This window comes from Ranitomeya variabilis, chromosome 3, assembly GCF_051348905.1.
Source record: "Ranitomeya variabilis isolate aRanVar5 chromosome 3, aRanVar5.hap1, whole genome shotgun sequence".
NCBI lineage: Eukaryota > Metazoa > Chordata > Amphibia > Anura > Dendrobatidae > Ranitomeya > Ranitomeya variabilis.
The window spans coordinates 728,233,271-728,256,695 of NC_135234.1; the positions used below are offsets into that span (position 1 = coordinate 728,233,271).

General features: G+C 44.6%; 1 protein-coding gene across 1 annotated transcript in view; it reads right to left on the reverse strand.

The window, feature by feature from the left end:
• The window catches only part of GUCY1A2 (guanylate cyclase 1 soluble subunit alpha 2), a 338,699-nt gene that overhangs the window by 21,137 nt on the left and 294,137 nt on the right, over nucleotides 1–23,425 (reverse strand). Inside the window, exon 7 of the mRNA XM_077298399.1 lies at nucleotides 14,362–14,516. Within this exon, the coding sequence (XP_077154514.1) occupies nucleotides 14,362–14,516 (155 nt within the window). The remainder of the gene's footprint in view (nucleotides 1–14,361; nucleotides 14,517–23,425) is intronic.

The window sequence follows — 23,425 nt, forward strand, 5'->3', positions numbered from 1 at the left end:
TTTCCAAATATGAGAGGATATAAAAAGGTAAAAACAAACCTACTACACAATACAACAATGAAATAAAGCCAGATATATCCTAAGCACAAACATTTGTTTCCACATATGGGAAAGTCTAGATAAAAAGTTGTAGGATGGGTCATCACAAAAACTTAGTTTATTAAAAATGTAAAAGAGTTTTCCACTGTGATGATTTTTTTTTACCTATCCTGAAGATAAGTTAGCAATATCAGATTTGTGGGGGTCTGACACCGCGCTCGCTGATAATATCTAGGGCACCGTCGAGGCTGGTAAAAGGTGATGGGGAGAGGTGCTGGGTGTCAGATCCCAGGCAATTTAATATTTATGGGTCATCAATATGATTGTAGTGGAAGACCCTTTTTAATGTAGATAGATCACAAACCAAAATGATTATTTTTTAGAAATATCACAATATAACCCTCAAATGTTTAGACAGTGTTACACCTTTACGGAGAAGGAACAAAAATCATGTTTTTCATTTTCCTTTCTGAAGAAATGTAGAGAGTTTTACAATCACGTCTGGAACATTTTCACTTTCTGGTGATGAAAATTGATTGCTTTGGTAGAGTGTCCTACTTAATCTCTTCAATCATGTCTTATAAAGCAGAAACATGATCAAGACATACATTTTCTGAAAGTGCTGAGAAAAGTTGAAGATGTTAACTCATTGTGTAAAAATGTTGCTAATGGAATAGCATTGGAGACTTTGGTTGCTTCTTTAGCATTTTGTTTGATGCTGATCTTTAGTCTTGATTTTGGAAGTCTACCATCCCCTCTGAACTATTAATTTAGTGGCACCAAATCTAGGATTATCACTAGATGAATCTAGATCCCTAGGCACCAAAGTCATAACTGGCCTTCTGTCAATCCAATCCAATGAAGCAGATGGATCTGGATAAGTTGGAAACTTGGGCCGAGAGGTGGCAGATGCGATTTAACAATAATAAATGTAAGGTTATACACATGGGAAGAAGGAATCAATATCAACATTACACACTGAACTGGAAACCATTGGGTAAATCTGATATGGAGAAGGACTTGGGGATCCTACTGTTAGGGGTCGAGTTCCCACCTCTGCACAGGGGGAATCTCGAGCCATCTCCTCTGTGGTCTCCCATTCTTCTCCAGCCGCAGTGGAGCCTGCTCAGCGGAGACGTCGGTCCCAGCATCTGGCTCAGCCTGATACTGTGCGGATGGTTTCTGCTGCTTTCCCAGGCTCAGCCATTGTAGCCAGTACTGGTCAGCGGCGAGCAGACATCTCTGGGACCAAGTCCTGCTTTTTCCCTTCTGAGCATGTACAGCGCCCCAGAGTCCTGGTCGTTGCAGTACTGATGCTCCACTGCTAAGGGGAGTGATGGTACGTCTGATGGCACTGAAGGAGTTCACCTGACCAGGTATCACAGACACCAATACACTTCATAGTCTGGCCTCCAGGGGGAGCTAAGGGCACTATGTATTAGGCCACTCCTCACAATCTGGTAAAGCTGGGGGTTAGATAGAAAGTTAGACAGAAGCTGACTGGGTTGGAACCAGGCAACATCCTGTGGCAGAGGGTGTTGCAGGGGAAGATTCAGGGGGGTCCCTGTCAGGGGTGGGATCCTGACAGAGGCCTAGCGAAAAGGACAGAACGTTAAGGAACCGCGCCTGCACTACATCGCGGCGGTATCTCAGGAAAGGACAAGAAGCGAGGTTTATTGTGGAGAGTGAGAAACGAGATCAAAGCAAAAAGGAGATAACACCAGTAGGAGTCGTGCTGTAAGATCGAGGCAACATCCTACTGAGGCGCGTAGCCGGTGGCCGGAATGCCGAGGAAGTATTTGGCTCCAAGCAATACTTCAAACCAACGGCAGGACAGTTAATTATAGGTTGGCTGTCTCACCTAAATCACCTAAGCAGACATAGGGGGCAACTGTGGGAGAGGGGCGTCACTAGGGTCCCAGAAGAACTCCAGGCCTACCCGTCATACGGGTGCGTCCTATCCATATCATCTGGGGGACGGAGAAGAACATCAGACAGACATAAGTTGTGGGAAAGAACATCAGAAGCAGACACAACAGTTGTGAGGACTATCCCATGGTGCTCAGCAGGGAAGTACTACAACACACAGGCGCTAGAAGGTAGGCACAGATTTCCACCTGCAAAGGGAACACTGGAGGTGCCATCGGACCGGCCGGTCTCAGACAGCCCTGTTAACCATACTCTGGATTGAGGATCTTGAAGCCTTCAGTAAAGAGGTAAAGAGACTGCAACCCTGTGTCCTCGTTATTCATTGCGACCTGCACCACGCACCACCACCTACAAACTTTCATTGGACGCCCCTTAGCAGGGTCATGGCCCGGGTCTAGCCACCGTGACAACCCCAGAACTGAGACAGAGAGGCCCGGCACCGAGTACCCCGCGGCCCTGCGTCTGGGGGCGCTCCACATGCCCAAGGTAAGACCTCTCATTGAAGGTCGAGGGTCACATGCTCAGGTAAAGCTGCAGCTCCCATTGGTCCTCTAGGAAGGTCCTGAAGTTGCTCTGGTATTGTAGCAGCTTCCATTGGTCCTCTAGGAAGGTCCTGAAGCTGCTGCAGCTATAAAAGGTTTATTAAAACACAACCAGAAAACATGTTGCCGGGACCGAGAGACCGGCACAAACAGGGGGCCAATTACCACATAATAATGATCAATTAGCCCCAGGCCTACCACGAGGCCACCCACTCCGTACTATTACTATAGATAAGGAGAACAAAGGAGTATATTGGGTACCAAAATTTATTAAATATACAATATACAAATACAGGCAATGGTTTAAGTATTAAAGCAGCAAAGAGTATAAAACCACATGTAAAAATGCATAAAGGATGAGGACAGGACAACCCCCATCTGGTGCACAGGGCCCTGCAGTACAACAGTCTATGCTATAGTGCGGATAGATAGAAGCAGTAGCCATACGCTGCCATGTGGCCAACACAAGTGCAATATGAGAGTACCGGTACTCAATGGTAGAGGCCACAAGGCTTGCTTACCGCAGTGATGACAGGGCTGCACCTGGGCACCAGGCTGGGGCCAAGAGGGAGACCCCCGACGTGCGTTTCGCAAACGCGATAAACAGCTTTCTCAAGGGGAACCCCTTGAGAAAGCTGTTTATCGCGTTTGCGAAATGCGCGTCGGGGGTCTCCCTCTTGGCCCCAGCCTGGTGCCCAGGTGCAGCCCTGTCATCACTGCGGTAAGCAAGCCTTGTGGCCTCTACCATTGAGTACCGGTACTCTCATATTGCACTTGTGTTGGCCACATGGCAGCGTATGGCTACTGCTTCTATCTATCCGCACTATAGCATAGACTGTTGTACTGCAGGGCCCTGTGCACCAGATGGGGGTTGTCCTGTCCTCATCCTTTATGCATTTTTACATGTGGTTTTATACTCTTTGCTGCTTTAATACTTAAACCATTGCCTGTATTTGTATATTGTATATTTAATAAATTTTGGTACCCAATATACTCCTTTGTTCTCCTTATCTATAGCTATAAAAGGTTTGCATGGCCGCACGGCCATGCGCTAGTATCACTTCATGTTATGAGCTTGCTAATTGTGGTCGTGCCTGTATGATTGTATTCAGGGACCCAGCTGAAATAAGCCCCTAGAATACCGTCACCTCCGGTGAGGAGTTTTTGGGTGCTTCTCTGTGTGCGTGACCACTGACTGCCATCAGCTCAGCAGTTAGATGTGTTTCCCTGTAACGCTAACAGGGCACAGCGTGTTCTTTTCTGTGTGACTCAGTGAAGTAACTGAGTTCACTTATACCGCCATACAGTGTCCTCATTTTATAGCAGCAGGTTGTCTCCTGCACGGTGGACCCCAGGCTGCGAACGCACCAATTATAACATCCATATTACCTCGGTGCGTTCCGCCAGTCCTCATACCTAGTTAATGATAAACTTGCCTGTAGCAGCCAGTGCCAGGCAGCGGCTGCCAAGGCAAAAGAATCATGGGGTGCATTAAAAGAGGTCTGGATAGTGGATACACATGATGAGAGCATTATCCTGCCTCTGTACAAATCCCTGGCTAGACTGCACATGGAGTACTGTGTAGAGTTTTGGGCACTGGTGCTCAGAAAAGATATAATGGAACTAGAGCGAGTACAAAGGAGGGCAACAAAATTAATAAAGAGGATGGGGAACTACAATACCCAGAGAGATTAGCAAAATTAGGATTATTTAGTCTAGAAAAACATGACTGAAGGGCGATCTAATAACCATTCATAAGTATATAAGGGGACAATGCAAATATCTCTCCAAGGATCTGTTTATACAAAGGAAGGTGACGGCCACAAGGGGGCATTCTCTGCATCTGGAGGAGAGAAGGTTTTTCCACCAACATAGAAGAGGATTCTTTACTGTTAGGGCAGTGAGAATCTGGAATTCATTGCCTGAGGAGGTGGTGATGGCGAACTCAGTCGAGGGGTTCAAGAGAGGCCTGGATGTCTTCCCGGAGGGTAACAATATTGCATCTTACAGTTATTAGGTTCTTTAGAAGTACGTAGATCTGGGGATTTATTCTGACAGAATATAGGCTGAACTGGATGGACAAATGTCTTTTTTCGGCTTTGCTAACTATGTTACTATGTTAGGTTACTTATAGCTCTATGGAGTTACTCAATCCCAGTTCGAATCTGTCCAGGATTGCCTGATTCCGACATTGGTCCTGACCATGCCCAGTGGACACTGCATCTGTTTTTACAAGTGTGTGACCATACCTTTAACTCAACTCCATTTACATTAACTGCCTCCTTCAACCTTTCTACCAATAAAAATGTTTATTTGAGAATTTAGGAAGGTGACTCCTCTATATAAGTAACAAGTCAGATCTCCATCCCCTCCTAAACTGCTGTCATAACTTTACACAATTCCATTCCTGGATCCCAAGAATGTTCTTTATGTGTCAGACACTTATACATTAATTATGAAAAATTAAGTTATAAATGCAAATCAGCCAAGACTAGTCCAGTGTTGCATTGATCCCCCCAGACAAGTCCAGTTTCGGACATTATAATTATGCCCAGGAGGACGTGACTAACATCCACCATTCAGACAACGTCACCGTCAGAGCTCAACAAATCCCATGCATAAGTCCAATGTTCTGCCTGTCTCATCATGCACAATGAAGTCAGGTGTTTGCTCCTCACCTTCATCAGTACACTGCTCTTCTGGATACCGCAACCTATCCTGGCCAGTCCTGGCTTATTTGCATATTTTTCAGACTTAGAAATGTGTGTATGCCACATAAAGGACCTTCTTATAATCCAGGAATAGACTTTTATAAAGGTATGTTAGTGGTTTAGGTGCACGTATTTGCCTTTAAGTAGGAACAGGATGACACAGGTCTAAGTGATCTACCCTTGGCAACCCGTTATTAAGAGAGGAAACATTGGAGCATACATTTCCTTTTAAATTGCAGTATATATAGCAATTTGCAAAGGTATTAAACATGTTTGAAAAAAAATACTGCAAAGTCAGAATGCTTTCAGTGATAGAAGTGTTAATAGTTAGTGATGAGCGAGTGTAGTGTCGTTGCTCGGGTTTTCCTGAGCACGCTTGGGTGACCTCCGAGTATTTGTTAGTTGGGAGATTTAGTTTTCATCGTGGCAGCTGAATGATTCACAGCTACTACCCAGCCTGAGTACATGTGGGGGTTGCCTGGTTGCTAGGAATTCCCACATGTAATCAAACTGTCTAACAGTCGCAAATCATCCAGCTGCTGGGAGGAAAACTAAATCTCAGAGCAGTCATAAATACTCGGAGACCACCCGAGCGTGCTCGGTAAAACCCGAGCAACGAGTATACTCGCTCATCACTATTAATAGTCTATTTTTATCAATTGGCAAAATGTAAAGTGAGTGATCGATAATTGGTGTGACCGCCTTTTGTCTTCAAAAAAGCATTAATTCTTCTAGGTACTGTAGCATAGCGCCTACTACGTTTCTTGGGGGACACTCGCTCGGGATTAACGCACTCGGGCACGGTTTTCTATCAAAACAGAGTCTTTTAGGTTTATTTCACACAATATAAACCACATCCACAGGAACTTAGTAACAGTTTGAACAGTATCTGGACATATTCAACTTCACCAGAGTTCGTCTCTGACCCCGGTCAGCATTACACACGGTTTTCAGACCGTTACCCGTTGGCAACCTTCACGGGTTCCTGGACACCTCTTGGCCTCAGAGGTGCCCCATACACAATGTCTCTCACTCTGACCCCGGTAAGTACAACACGAATCTCCATTCGTTACCTGTTGGTGCCGCACAGGTTCTCGGATATCTCTCTTCACCAGAGGCATCCTTCAGACGTTCACACTCTATCTTTCCTTTTCTCTGACCCCGGTCAGTACAACACGAATCTCCATTCGTTACCTGCCATTGACGCACAGGTTCTCGGATACCTCTCTTCACTAGAGGCATCCTTCCGACATTCTAACGCTGACCCCGGTCAGTACAACACGGATCTCCATCTGTTCCACAGCCTGGTCTGTGCGAGGTCCAGAGCCCCTGCCATGTGCTACTCAGGGAGCCGCCACTCCCAACACATGGGGCTCCCACCAGGACCTTCCAGCACAGACCATTCAGATCCACACTCAGAGCCCATGTGACCAAACCTCAGTCACATTATATGCTACTAACCACTCCCACATGTGGGAGTGTGTTTGGCTAGTCTGATTCTCCCATCTCTCAGAACTAGCCCTGCCAATCTCCCTAGCTAAACAACACACACAATTCACTTGTCATCATCATCATCCTTGCTTCAGACTGACAGTGCAGAGTGTATCCCTCTGCGACACACACACCGGCCATTCACCATAATGCCGGACTTTGACTCACCACCGTAACAGATATGCCTCCATGCATATCCCAAGGAGCACACACAGCGCCCCCTAGCTGCCACAGGGGTCACTACACCACAGTACACTTGTACAAAGTCAGAGATTCTGTAGGTTTATAGTCAGGTGTAAGAGTATCCAATTATACCAAACTGGTGCAAATGATCATCAATTTCATATGTCATTAACTGAATCACGATCCGCTGTGTCGGAGGCTTAAAGCTGGGTGAGGAACATCCAAACTCGGCTGCAAAGTTGAGGTTGTGGAAGACAGTTTCATGTCATAGGTCATACTCCATGTCAAGAATTAGCACAGCAACAAGACACAATTTAGTTTTAAGCTTGTATTGGTACTAAATCATAATTGTGAATTATTATCCCGCATATATTAACTAATAATTTTATATACAACGATACCATACACACCATACGATTATATACAACGATACCATAGTTCCATTATCCATACATAAAAAAACGTGATACTCTAATCCAGCAGGTGGTGGTAGAAGGCCATCCCGGATTACAGATCTTGCAAACAACCAAATCGGCTGGACCGACTGACTGATGATAGATAATTTCCAGAGATTGGATGACCTATGTAAGCTTGAAATCCAACATACTATAGACATAATATTTTTCAAAAATATCTAATTAAAAATATCGTTCCAAGGGGCATTAGATTGCAATTTTCCTCTCCATTTAAGGATGATCATAAACTAACTAAAGATTGGGAACGATATATGCTGTGATGCTCCCAGGGTATGATCGGAAGAATAATACATAAAAGAGAGAGCATAGCAGTATGTGCATTAAAGGGAACCTGTCACCCCCAAAATCGAAGATGAGCTAAACCCACCAGCATCAGGGGCTTACCTACAGCATTCTGGAATGCTGTAGATAAGCCCCAGATGTATCCTGAAAGATGAGAAAAAGAGGTTAGATTATACTCACCTGGCTGGGCGGTCCAATGCGATGGGCGTCGTGGTCCAGTCCAGGGCCTCCCATCTTCATAGGACGACGTCCTCTTCACGTCTTCACGCTGCGGCTCCGGCACAGGCGTACTTTGTCTGTCCTGTTGCGGCCAGAGCAAAGTACTGCAGTGCGCAGGCGCCGGGAAAGGTCAGAGAGGCCCAGCTCCTGTGCACTGTAGTACTTTGCTCTGCCCTCAACAGGACAGACAAAGTACGCCTGCGCCGAGCCGCAGCATGAAGACAAGAAGAGGACGTCATCCTATGAAGATAGGAGGCTCCGAACCGGACCACGACACCCATTGGATCAGACCGCCCACCCAGGTGAGTATAACATAACCTCTTTTTCTCATCTTTCAGGATACATCGGGGGCTTATCTACAGCATTCCAGAATGCTGTAGATAAGCCCCTGATGCTGGTGGGCTTAGCTCATCTTCGATTTTTGGGGTGACAGGTTCCCTTTAATTGATGCCAGGGAAATCAAAGATAAACTATTAGAATACAGTGATTTCCTGGAATACAATCGGGTTGACAGATCTGTATTCACAGGACTCAACTTAGAGTCTGAAATCATCAAAAAAAGGGAAAAAGCAAATCAGAGATTGTGAGGACTATAAATCGTGTCGCATTTTCTGTTGGCAATATAGCAGCAAGTCATTAACATCGACAAGTGAATTGGTGGATATATCTGAAAATACCAATACCAAGTCCTTGGTAAAGGTGGAATTTGTGAAAAAATTGCAGACACAATATGGCATATCTAAAAAGGGAAATTTTAATGCCAACAACTATTGAAATAATAATTTCACTTATAAAAGCAATATCAAAGGCAATGGCCATTATACTCGAGTTACATTTAACTCTAGCAAAAACATTGCAAAGAGCGATTTATCAATCACCAATTCGAAGTTATTATTATTATTTATTATTATAGCGCCATTTATTCCATGGCGCTATACATGTGAGGAGGGGTATACATAATAAAAACAAGTACAATAATATTAAACGATACAAGTCATGACTGGTACAGTTGGAGAGAGGACCCTGCCCATGAGGGCTCACAATCTACAAGGGATGGTTGAGGATACAATAGGTGAGGGTAAAGCTGGTTGTTCAGTGGTTTGGTCAATCGGTGGTTACTGCAAGTTGTAGGCTATGTAGTTGCTATGGGTGACTACAAATCCACTCCACAACACCCAGTCGTCAATCCAACTCCTTCAATAGATCAAGAGCATGATACATTTTCAAATGAATCTATTGAGTATGTGATTGATTTAGAATTAAAGAATCATAGAATGTTAGTGTTGGAAGGGACCTCCAGGGTCATCGTGTCCAACCCCCTGCTCAATGCACCTCTTATCCAACACGCTGTTCAACAAACTACAATTTGGGACTTCTGCCCTCACCACTCTATTGAAACAACTCTAAAGGTACCGTCACATTAAGCGACGCTGCAGCGATATAGACAACGATGCCGATCGCTGCAGCGTCGCTGTTTCGTCGTTGTGTGGTCGCTGGAGAGCTGTCACACAGACAGCTCTGCAGAGACCAACGATGCTGAAGTCCCCGGGTAACCAGGGTAAACATCGGGTTACTAAGCGCAGGGCCGCGCTTAGTAACCCGATGTTTACCCTGGTTACCAGTGTAAATGTAAAAAAACCCAAACACTACATACTTACATTCCGGTGTCTGTCGCGTCCCCCGGCGTCCGCTTCCCTGCACTGTGTAAGCGCCGGCCGTAAAGCAGAGCGTTGACATCACCGCTGTGCTCTGCTTTACGGCCGGCTGGCGCTGACACAGTGCAGGGAAGCGGACGCCGGGAGACGCGACAGACACCGGAATGTAAGTATGTAGTGTTTGGGTTTTTTTACATTTACAATGGTAACCAGGGTAAATATCGGGTTACTAAGGGCGGCCCTGCGCTTAGTAACCCGATGTTTACCCTGGTTACCAGTGAAGACATCGCTGAATCGGCGTCACACACGCCGACTCAGCGATGTCAGCGGGTGAGCCAGCGACGAAATAAGGTGCTGGCCTTCTAGCTCCGACCAACGATGTCACAGCAGGATCCTGATCGCTGCTGCGTGTCAAACACAACGATATCGCTATCCAGGACGCTGCAACATCACGGATCGCTATCGCTATCGTTGTTAAGTTGTTCAGTGTGAAGGTACCTTAACCAAACTCACAAACGATCTGCTAACTGCCAAAGTCAATAGACAATACTCTGTTCTCCTCCCTCTTTCCTCTCACCAGCTTCCATACAGTCGACCACTCCCTCTTACTGCAAATCCACTCGTTCGTTGGCATCACTGATATTACGCTTTCCTAGATATCCCCATACTTCACTACTGCACATTTCACCACCTTCTATTTTCACACTACCTTCTCATCCTGTCCTCTCTATGTTGGTGTTCCTCAAGGATCTATCTCCAGAGCTCAACACGTCTCCATCTTTATCATTGGATTAAGACAATTCAAAGTCCCATTGCTTCCAATACAAATTAGTTGCTGATGATTATCAAATATCCCTTCCTTGGCCAGATATCCCTTCTCTGCTGTCTAGAGTCCCAAAGTGTCTATCCTGATCCTTCTCATAAAGCTTTTTAAAACTCAGTGCAACGAGGATGAACTCATTGAACTTAATGAACTTATCATCTTTCCTCCATTTAATCACCCTACCAGACTTAGCTTTCACAGTCAATGACTCCACATTTTATCATGTGTCACAAGTCCTCTCCCTGTGTCAATTGACTCTCGTATGTAATTTAAACCACATGTCCAAGCATTTACTACCTTCTCCTACCTTAAACTCCGAAAACTTTTCTTTTCCTTAACTCTCAGTCAAAAAAAATATTATTGCATTATCTCCCATCTCAACTACTGCAACATCCTCTTTGATGTCATCCCATTTATCACTCTTACATCCTTTCATATCCATCCTTAAAGGGAACCTGTCACATGAAAATTTTTTATTAACCTGCAAACATGGGCTTAATGTCTAGGTTAATAGAGATCAGATTGATCAATGCACATTGAACAATACGAAATTTGACAAATCAGTTTACACAAAAAGGATTTTTTTTCCCCAAACTTCTCATTTTGGGATATTTTTCTTCCTCCCTCGATATAGAGCCCTTCCGAATGGTATTTGATCTAAAATAGAATCCTAGCTGACATCTCAAAAATTGGCTTTCATCTTCTGGAAATGTGATCATGATCTCCAGCTTTTCATCATAACTACAACCGATTGTTGAAGTTCCAGTGAATAATAAGTCCTAATATTTCTATGGTGCTATATTTAGGTTTCCATTCTAGAGTAAAATCCCTGCTTACGTCACAAGCCAGATAGATCCTCCAAAGCCTGTAATTCAATTATGTTATATCTCCAAGCATAGCAGGCCTCTAGAGAAATTATTCTGTTATCACTCAGTGGATAGACCCTTGACTGCTAAACCAGACCATAAGCTGAAGTAATGTACAATCCACAAGACTTCTCAATATAGGAATACCCTATCTAAAATGTAATCCCATTTCTGATAGTTTTCGTTAGTGCTTAGTTGGAGGTCAAATGAAGGACGTGACAATCCATGAACTAAACAGGTTTTACTTTTTAGCTTCAGCAAACTACAAGTTAATGTAAAGTTCCTTAATATGGAAACATTCAGTAAGTATCCATATATAATATAATCCAACCTCAGTGTGGCCTAATTACAACTGAATGTGGATTATTGGTCAGTCATCCAAAGATATTCATCTCCATAACAATTTGTTAATTGATTCATCTGGTCATGCAAAATGCCAAATTACATGACAATTACACTATGTATTGCAAAAATTTTTGAAACCCTTTCCTACCATATCTAGTTTTGTCCTTCCTGACCCGGTCAGATTTTTTAAAATTGACATGCGTCATTTTATGTAGTAAGATCCAAGGGGTAATGTTTCTCCTTGCGGAGAGTGACATGTCAAGCGTGACATGCCAAGGTGAGGATTTCCTCTGGGAAATATGCAAACTGTCTCTTCAGAGAGGAAAAGAACTAGAATTCTAGTGCCACCTATTCTAAAAGTCTAAACCAAAATCTCAATTTGCAGACACTGTGTTTCGGGGTACTTCCCCTCGTCAATGCAAAGTGTGAGATCTGGTTTGGCTGGGTGAAAAGCGTCTGACCGGGATCCAAGGGGTAATGTTTCTCCTTGGGGAGAGGGACATGTCAAGGCTGACATGCCAAGGTGAGGAGACTTTTAAGCCTTGCATTACTCCTCTGGGAAACATGCAATTTGTTTTTTCAGAGAGGTCTAGAACACTAATGCCACCTATTGGAATTAGCAATCCTAAAAGTCAATATTGACTCTCTAACGAGCCTTGCCACAAAGCCCAAAACACAGTGTCTGCAATTTGAGATTTTGGTTTTGACTTTTATCCTAAGTCATGTAGCAAGGCTCGTTACTCGGCAAATCATTTAGAGATAGAAAATATAAAAGTCTTCATTGTTTACATTTCAATGACCTGCATCGATGAAGTTTGGCAGATCGTTAAATTTTACTGAAGGATTCCCTTTAAAGTCCAAAATAAAATACATTTTGACTTTGTGCAAAATTTATTAAATGAATGCGCCATTTTGAAAAATACAAAAAATGCAACGAATACCAAAAGGAAAAAAAAGAGAAGTGACCTGAAAAAATAAAAACAAATGTTTGCACACAAAAAATACTGTTTTAAAACAAAATTGTTATTTTTATTGCCATATTCTGAGAACTGTACTTTTTTTAATTCTCTGTCAAAAGAGTCATTTGAGAGCTTGTTTTTTTCTGGATAAGATGATGTTTATATTAGTACCATTTTGCAGTACATAGCATTTTTTGATTGCTTTTTATTCCTATTTTTTGGGAGGAAGACAGAAGAAAAAACAACTTTCAGTCATATTATGTTTTTTAACCTTCCACACTTTGGTCACTTTTTATTTCAATTTTTTTGTGTAACAGTATGATGCAAAAACAGAATTTTTGTGTGTGTATTTTTTTTTTATGGTGCTCATTGTATGGGTTAAATATTGTAATAGTTCTGCACCTCAGATCTCGGCGAAACTAAATACGAAATAATTTATTGAATTATTTTTAGTTTGGTTTTTATATAAAAGATACATTTTTGGCATTTTTTTCTATGATCTTTCATGCTATATATTTTTTTTTTACTTTTTTTTTTTTTTTTTAATTGTATGAATTTTTATTTTTTACCCACTATGGGACTTTGACACCTGACACTTTGATCACTGGTTTAATACACAGCAATACTTGCTTAATGCTTAGCTTCAGGTTGCCACAACAAACATTGATACCCCGCGATCGTGTCTAAAGGGAGCAAATGGGATGGAAGAGGGAGCTTCCTCCCTCTCACAACTATGTAGATGCCAAGATTACCATTGACCACGGCATCGAGATGGTTAAATAGCCAGCATCCATGCTGTCACCGCTCCTAGCCGTGGCTAATATATACAGTAGATGTACCGTCTCTACGCTGGTGTGGACCTTGTTGGATTTGAAATAGTATTTCCCATGTTGTAAAACAAAGCCAAGCATTGAGCCACCCTGCTATTCTTCTAAAGCCCTAGTAAGATGATGCCATTGCTGAGACTACTAATACAGGGGTTGTCCACTACTAGGACAACCCCTTCTTGATCAAAATGTTTTGCCCCCATGAAATATTAAAGTTTATACTCACTTCCCGTGCCAGTGTCGTTCTTGCGGTTTCGACACTCACTGTCCCGTGGATCGCGTGTTGTTGTGACACGTGATGCCGGAGTCCAATCAGCGCTGGCGTCACAGTCTCCACCTTCAGACAAATCAGACATGAAGAGGAAGTCCAGCCTGCAACTGAATGGAAGCTTCCTCTTCCTGCTCATTTCGAGGCAAGGCGAGGATAGTGACGCCAGCGCTGATTGTGTCACAACAGCACGGGAACGGTGCCAGCAAGGGAGGTGAGTATAAGCTTTATTATTTTATGGGGGCCAAGCAAGGGGTTTGAGAAGAAGTTGTCCAAACAGTGGACAACCTGTTTAATATTCCATTATCTAGTGTTTTTGGCCATCTTGGCCATTAGACCTGAGAGGGAGCGTGTCAGGTCTCTTGAGGCTTTTTCAATTGCTCCCATGACTTGTCAGTCCTTTATTGAAGATTTTCAGTAATGTTTTTTATTGTTTTATACAACTGCATATATTTAAGTAAACCAAACTTATATACAGTACAGCACCTCACTTTACACTAACGATCCACTCACTTTAATGTACATTATCACTTTTATTACTTTATTAATCACTTTTGTACATTATGTGGCTCTCAGATTAAATAGCAAAAACTGCTAAGAGATTTTTTTTTTAAAAAACAAGAAATTCCTATTACATTGGAGTACATATTTAATGGGTGGATTATGATGACATATATTGATTACAATTATATCTAGTATCACATATGACAGTTTTAAGAACATGAATATTAGCAGCATACACTTACTGGTATGTGGTTGGACTAACATTAATTCGTCGAGGATGACTCCCTGATTCAAATTTGCCAGCCAAAGTGACGTTGTTTCCGAATAGACAATACCGAGGCATTCTGACTCCAACAACACCTGCAAAGACTGAACCGGAGTGGATGCCTATTCTCATCTGCAAATAAAAAAAATAGTATCGTCAGCACAATACTCACACTGTACAAACAACGCATGCGTAAGGTATGAAAAAAATTGTTGTAAAAAAAAGGATACAACAAAGGTTAGGCCATATAGAAATGGTATAAAAAAGTATAATTGCAATTTATATATATATATATATATATATATATATATATATATACAGTTAGGTCCGTATATATTTGGACAGAGACAACATTTTTCTAATTTTGGTTATAGACATTACCACAATGAATTTTAAACAAAGCAATTCAGATGCAGTTGAAGTTCAGACTTTCAGCTTTCATTTGAGGGTATCCACATTAAAATTGGATGAAGGGTTTAGGAGTTTCAGCTCCTTAACCCCTTAGTGACAGAGCCAATTTGGTACTTAATGACCGAGCCAATTTTTACAATTCTGACCAGTGTCACTTTATGAGGTTATAACTCTGGAACGCTTTATCGGATCCCGCTGATTCTGAGATTGTTTTTTCGTGACATGTTGTACTTCAAGTTAGTGGTAACATTTCTTCGATATTACTTGCGATTATTTATGAAAAAAATGGAAATATGGCGAAAATTTTTAAAATTTTGCAATTTTCAAACTTTGTATTTTTATGCCCTTAAATCAGAGAGATATGTCACAAAAAATAGTTAATAAATAACATTTCTCACATGTCTACTTTACATCAGCACAATTTTGGAAACAATTTTTTTTTTTGTTAGGGAGTTATAAGGGTTAAAAGTTGACCAGCAATTTCTCATTTTTACAACACCATGTTTTTTTTAGGGACCACATCACCTTTGAAGTGATTTTGAGGGGTCTATATGATAGAAAATAACCAAGTGTGACACCATTCTAAAAACTGCACCCCTCAAGCTGCTCAAAACCACATTCAAGAAGTTTATTAACCCTTTACGTACTTCACAGGAACTAAAACAATGTGGAAGAAAAAAATTAACATTTTACTTTTTTTTGCAAACATTTTACTTCAGAACCATTTTTTTTAATTTTCACAAGTGTAAAAACAGAAATTTAACCACAAATTTTGTTGTGCAATTTTTCCTGAGTACGCCGATACCCCATATGTGGAGGTAAACCACTGTTTGGGCGCACCGCAGAGCTTGGAAGTGAAGGAGCACCGTTTGACTGTTTCAATGCAGAATTGGCTGGAATTGAGATCGGACGCCATGTCGCGTTTGGAGAGCCCCTAATGTGCCTAAACAGTGGAAACCCCCCACAAGTGACACCATTTTGGAAACTAGACCCCCCAAGGAACTTATCTAGATGTGTGGTGAGCACTTTGAACCCCCAAGTGCTTCACAGAAGTTTATAACGTAGAGCCGTGAAAATAAAAAATCGCATTTGTTTTCACAAAAATGATTTTTTCGCCCACAAATTCTTATTTTCACAAGGGTAACAGGAGAAATTAGACCACAAAAGTTGTTGTGCAATTTCTCCTGAGTACGTCGATACCCCATATGTGGAGGTAAACCACTGTTTGGGCGCACCGCAGAGCTTGGAAGTGAAGGAGCACCGTTTGACTTTTTCAATGCAGAATTGGCTGGAATTGAGATCGGATGCCATGTCGCGTTTGGAGAGTCCCTGATGTGCCTAAACAGTGGAAACCCCCCACAAGTGATACCATTTTGGAAACTAGACCCCCCAAGGAACTTATCTAGATGTGTGGTGAGCACTTTGAACCCCCAAGTGCTTCACAGAAGTTTATAACGTAGAGCCGTGAAAATAAAAAATCTCATTTTTTCTACAAAAATGATCTTTTTGCCCCCAAATTTTTATTTTCACAAGGGTAACGGGAGAAATTAGACCACAAAAGTTGTTGTGCAATTTCTCCTGAGTACGTCGATACCCCATATATGGGGGTAAACCACTGTTTGGGCGCACCGCAGAGCTTGGAAGTGAAGGAGCACCGTTTGACTTTTTCAATGCAGAATTGGCTGGAATTGAGATCGGATGCCATGTCGCGTTTGGAGAGTCCCTGATGTGCCTAAACAGTGGAAACCCCCCACAAGTGATACCATTTTGGAAACTAGACCCCCCAAGGAACTTATCTAGATGTGTGGTGAGCACTTTGAACCCCCAAGTGCTTCACAGAAGTTTATAACGTAGAGCCGTGAAAATAAAAAATCTCATTTTTTCTACAAAAATGATCTTTTTGCCCCCAAATTTTTATTTTCACAAGGGTAACAGGAGAAATTAGACCACAAAAGTTGTTTTGCAATTTCTCCTGAGTACGTCGATACCCCATATATGGGGGTAAACCACTGTTTGGGCGCACCGCAGAGCTTGGAAGAGAAGGAGTGTCGTTTTACTTTTTCAATGTAGAATTGGCTGGAATTGAGATCGGACGCCATGTCACGTTTGGAGAGCCGCTGATGTGCCTAAACAGTAGAGACCCCCCACATATGACACCATTTTGGAAACTAGACCCCTTAAGGAACTTATCTAGATGTGTGGTGAGCACTTTAAACCCCCAGGTGCTTCACAGAAGTTTATAACGTAGAGCCGTGAAAATAAAAAAATCGCATTTTTTCTACAAAAATGATCTTTTTGCCTCCAAATTTTTATTTTACCAAGGGTAACAGGAGAAAATGGACCCCAGAAGCTGTTGTACAATTTGTCTTGAGTACGCCGACACCCCATATGTGGGGGTAAACCACTGTTTGGGCGCATGGCTGAGCTCGGAAGCAAAGGAGCGCCATTTGACTTTTCAATGCAAAATTGACTGGAATTGAGATCGGACGCCATGTCGCGTTTGGAGAGCCCCTGATGTGCCTAAACAGCAGAAACCCCCCAAAAGTGACCCCATTTTGGAAACTAGACCCCCCATGGAACTTATCTAGATGTGTAGTGAGAACTTTGAATGCCCAAGTGCATCACAGAAGTTTATAATGCAGAGTCGTGAAAATAAAAAATATATATTTTTTAACAATAAAGATTTTTTAGCCCCCAAGTTTTTATTTTCACAAGGGTAACAAGAGAAATTGGACCCCAAAAGTTGTTGTCCAATTTGTCCTGAGTATGCTGGTACCCCATATGTGGGGGTAAACCACTGTTTGGGCGCATGGCAGAGCTCGGAAGGGAAGGAGTGCCATTTTGGAATGCAGACTTTGATAGAATTGTCTGCGGGCGTTATGTTGCCTTTGCAGACCCCTAATGTACCTAAACAGTAGAAACCCCCAACAAGTGACCCCATTTTGGAAAATAGACCCCCCAAGGAACTTATCTAGATATGTGGTGAGAACTTTGAATGCCCAAGTGCTTCACAGAAGTTTATAATGCAGAGTAGTGAAAATAAAACATATTTTTTTTCCCACAAAAAAGATTTTTTTAGCCCCCAAATTTTTATTTTCACAAGGGTAACAAGAGAAATTGGACCCCAAAAGTTGTTGTCCAATTTGTCCTGAGTATGCTGGTACCCCATATGTGGGGGTAAACCACTGTTTGGGCGCACGGCAGAGCTCGGAAGGGAAGGAGCGCCATTTTGCAATGCAGACTTTGATAGAATTGTCTGCGGGCGTTATGTTGCGTTTGCAGACCCCTAATGTACCTAAACAGTAGAAACCCCCACAAGTGACCAAATTTTGGAAACTAGACCCCCTAAGGAACTTATCTAGATATGTGGTGAGAACTTTGAAAGCTCAAGTGCTTCACAGAAATTTATAATGCAGAGTAGTGAAAATAAAAAAATATATTTTTTTCCAACAAAAAAGATTTTTAGCCCCCAAGTTTTTATTTTCACAAGGGTAACAGGAGAAATTGGACCCCAAAAGTTGTTGTCCAATTTATCCCGAGTACGCTGATCCCCCATATGTGGGGGTAAACCACTGTTTGGGCGCACGGCAGAGCTCAGAAGGGAGGGAGTACCATTTGACTTTTTTAGCGCAAAATTGGCTGTCGTGTTTGGAGACCCCCTGATGTACCTAAACAGTGGAAACCCCCCAATTCTAACTCCAACCCTAACCCCAACACAGCCCTAACCCTAATCTCAACCCGATCCATAATCCTAATCACAACCCTAACGATAATCACAACCCTAACCCCAAAACAGCCCTAATCTCAACCCTAACCATAACCCTAATCAAAACCCTAAATCCAACACACCCCTAACCCTAATCCCAACCGACGCAAGTGTGAAAGAAGCCTTAGGCTACTTTCAGACATAGCGCATTTTTGAGCGCTATTTTGCGGGCGCTTTTCAAAAATGTGCAATGTCATTTTCGTCTGCCGGCAAAGTGAATGAGAAATTCACTTTGCCGTTCAGACACACCGCAAAAAAACGCGGCGCTTTTGTCTGCAAACACGCCGGCGTAAAAAGAATTGACATGTCAATTCTTTACGCAGCGGCGTGTCTGCGTATCCCCCTAGGGCCCCATATTACCTTCCACACACAGCGCCTTTGTCCTGGGTGTCGGCGTCTTTGTACGGAGGGGTTGACACCCAGGACCGGACGTGACGTCGGACAGGAAGAGGGAAGCCCCCGCCCCCCAGTGAAGCAGCATGGAGTCCTTCTGTGTGTGTGTGTGTGCGTGTGTGTGCGTGTGTGTGCGTGTGTGTGCGTGTGTGTGTCCCCATGCAACGCTAGTGCCACCATTGTGCTAAGTCGCCGTATGGGACTACTACTCCCATCCGGTATTAGGATGGGAGAGTTGTCCCTGTGTCCGGCGACTTAGCACAATTGTAAAGTTACACAAAACACCTACACACAATACACATACATGACACACAGTACATACAACATATAACACAGAGTATATACTCACCAACAGCACACTTGTAGGCGAAGCCTTCGATCCTCCAGGAAAAAATCCAAAAATAATAAACCAAATTCATACTCCCTGTCCGCAGAATCCATAAAACGAGTGTCCCACGCCGATCGGCTGCTCTCCGGCGATACACTGCCAGGAGCGAAGCTCCTAGCAGTGTATCGCGTACTGTTCCGGAGTTCAATGACTCCGGCGTCTCCGTTAACAGCAGTACAGCTGCGTTGAACTTTCCCACGCAGCACTGCCGTTAAGCGAGAGTGCCGGGGTCAATGACCGCCGGTAAACTCGCTCGCGCATGCGCAGTGACACACCGACAGGAACTATGGCTCCTGTCAGTGTGTTGCTGCAGCCGTGGAGAGCAGACATATCTCTGGATGTGTCTGTTCTCCATGGAAAATCTTGATACGTGGCACTTAAATATGTGGCAATTAAATACGTGACACGTGGCACTTATACGTGATACGTGTCACTTAAATACGTGGCACTGAAATACGTGATACGTGGCACTTTGATACGTGGCACGTGTCTCTTAAATACGTGGCACGTGAAACTGAAAGATGTGGCACGTGGCACTTTGATACGTGGCACGTGGCACTTTGATACGTGGCACGTGGCACTGAAATATGTGGCACGTGGCACTTTGATACGTGGCACGTGGCACTTTGATACGTGGCACGTGGCACTTTGATACGTGGCACTGAAATATGTGGCACGTGGCACTTTGATACGTGGCACGTGGCACTTAAATACGTGGCACTGAAATATGTGGCACGTGGCACTTTGATACGTGGCACGTGTCTCTTAAATACGTGGCACGTGGCACTGAAAGATGTGGCACGTGGCACTTTGATACGTGGCACGTGGCACTTTGATACGTGGCACGTGGCACTGAAATATGTGGCACGTGGCACTTTGATACGTGGCACGTGGCACTTTGATACGTGGCACGTGGCACTTTGATACGTGGCACGTGGCACTTTGATACGTGGCACTGAAATATGTGGCACGTGGCACTTTGATACGTGGCACGTGGCACTTTGATACGTGGCACGTGGCACTTTGATACGTGGCACTGAAATATGTGGCACGTGGCACTTTGATACGTGGCACGTGTCACTTAAATACGTGGCACGTGGCACTGAAATATGTGGGACACGTTGCACAAAAAAGTTACATGTAGTTTTTTTTGTGTCGACGGTCCGCCGAAGCACGACGCATCCGTCGCACGACGGATGCGACATGTGGCAATCCGTCGCAATGCGTCGCTAATGCAAGCCAATGGAGAAAAAACGCATCCTGCAAGCACTTTTGCAGGATGCGTTTTTTCTCCGACGCATTGCGACGGAAGCCAAAAAACGCTAGTGTGAAAGTAGCCTAACCCTAGCCCTAACCCTAACCCTAAATTTAGCCCCAACCCTAACCCTAACTCTAACCCTAACCCTAACTCTAACTCTAACCCTAACCCTAACCCTAACCCTAATTTTAGCCCCAACTTGTCTTCTCCTGCCGGCCGGCAGATGGCAGCAGATGGCGGGCGCACTGCGCATGCGCCCGCCATGATGAAAAAGCCGGCCGGCAGGAGAAGACAGAAGAGGACCCAGGGACCCCGGGTGAGTATGATAGGGTCCCCGAATCCCCCTATTTCTCTGTCCTCTGATGTGCGATCACATCAGAGGACAGAGAAATAACTGATCGCTTTTTTTTTTTTTTTTTTTTTTTGCGGTCGCCGGTAAACTGTTAATTACCGGCGATCGCAAAGCAGGGGTCGGTGCAAATCGACCCCGATCATGTTCTTTGGGGTCTCGGCTACCCCCGGCAGCCGAGACCCCAAAGAACATCCGGGTGCCGGGCGGCGGGCGTACTGCGCGTGCGCCCGCCATTTTTTCCCGGAAAAAAGATGGCGGCGCCCATGGGGAGACACGAGGAGCACCGGGGGAGGTAGGTAAGTATTGGGGGGCTATTGGGGGCCATCGGGGACCACATTTCTCTGTCCTCCGATGTGCGATCACATCGGAGGACAGAGAAATTAAACGGCAAATCGCGTTTTTTTTTTTTTTGTTGCGACCGCCGGTAAACGGTTAATTACCGGCGATCGCAACTCGGGGGTCGGTAAAAACCCCCCGAATCATGTTCTCTGGGGTCTCGGCTACCCTCGGCAACCGAGACCCCAGAGAAAATCCGACTCTGGGGGGCGCTATTCACTTTTTCCACAGCGCCGTTAATTAACGGCGCTGTGGTTTAAGTACCCTTAGCGGCCGCCGTTAAAAGGCGTATCGGCGGTCGTTAAGGGGTTAACATGTGCCACCCTGTTTTTAAAGGGACCAAAAGTAATTGGACAATTGACTCCAAGGCTATTTCATGGACAGGTGTGGGCGATCCCTTCGTTATGTCATTCTGAATTAAGCAGATAAAAGGCCTGGAGTTGATTTGGGGTGTGGTGCTTGCATTTGGAAGGTTTTGTTATGAAGTAAACATGTGGTCAAAGGAGCTCTCCATGCAGGTGAAACAAGCCATCCTTAAGCTGCGAAAACAGAAAAAAACATCCAAGAAATTGTTACAATATTAGTAGTGGCAAAATCTACAGTTTGGTAAATCCTGAGAAAGAAAGAAAGCACTGGTGAACTCATCAATGCAAAAAGACCTGGGCGCCCATGGAAGACAACAGTGGTGGATGATCGCAGAATAATCTCCATGGTGAGGAGAAACCCCTTCACAACAGCCAACCAAGTGACCAACACTCTCCAGGAGGTAGGAGTATCAATATCCAAATCTACCATAAAGAGAAGACTGCATGAAAGTAAATACAGAGGGTTCACTGCACGGTGCAAGCCACTCATAAGCATCAAGAATAAAAAGGCTAGACTGGACTTTGCTAAAAAAAAATCTAAAAAAGCCAGCACAGTTCTGGAAGAACATTCTTTGAACAGATGAAACCAAGATAAACCTCTACCAGAATGATGGAAAGAGAAAAGTATGGCGAAGGCGTGGTACAGCCAGGCTCGGACTGGCCCACCGGAGAACCGGAGGATCCTCCGGTGGGCCCAGGCACTGACACCTGCTGGCAGGGCCCCCACTGCTCCAGGGCCCCCACTGCTCCAGGGCCCCCCCCGGCCGCCCGCCCCCCACTCACCCTCCTTGAAGACGATACTCACCCTGCTCCAGCGATGGTCTCGGCGTCTGCACTGCAGCTCGTCCTGAATGAGCGGTCATGTGGTACCGCTCATTAAGGTCATGAATATGCGCATATTCATGACCTTAATGACAGTATCACATGACCGCACAAGCAGGAAGAAGATGCTGCGCCGCCGCTGGGAGTCAGGACAGAGCGCGAGGGATGTCGGCACGGCCGTGCAGTGTGTGGGACAGGTGAGTATGACTATGAGGGACGGGGGGACTGGGGGATGAAGGAGGACATAACCCGGTGCGCTGTGCAAGATGGGAGCGGGAGCGGGTGCGGGTAAGCCATGCATACAGCAGGGGGGGATATGAGCCATGCATACAGGGGGGGGGGGGTGGAATAGTCTGGGGCAGATTGCTGGACACACTGGGGGCAGTGCTGGACATACTGGGGCAGATTGCTGGACACACTGGGGCAATGCTGGACACTGGGGCAGATTGCTGGACATACTGGGGCAGATTGCTGGACACACTGGGGCAATGCTGGACACTGGGGCAGATTGCTGGACACACTGGGGGCAGTGCTGGACACTGGGGCAGATTGCTGGACACACTGGGGCAATGCTGGACACTGGGGCAGATTGCTGGACACACTGGGGGCAGTGCTGGACATACTGGGCAGATTGCTGGACACACTGGGGCAATGCTGGACACTGGGGCAGATTGCTGGACACTGGGGCAGATTGCTGGACACACTGGGGCAATGCTGGACACTGGGGCAGATTGCTGGACACTGGGGGCAGTGCTGGACACTGGGGCAGATTGCTGGACACACTGGGGGCAGTGCTGGACACACTGGGGCAACGCTGGACACTGGGGCAGATTGCTGGACACACTGGGGGCAGTGCTGGACACTGGGGCAGATTGCTGGACACACTGGGGGCAATGCTGGACACTGGGGCAGATTGCTGGACACTGGGGCAGATTGCTGGACACACTGGG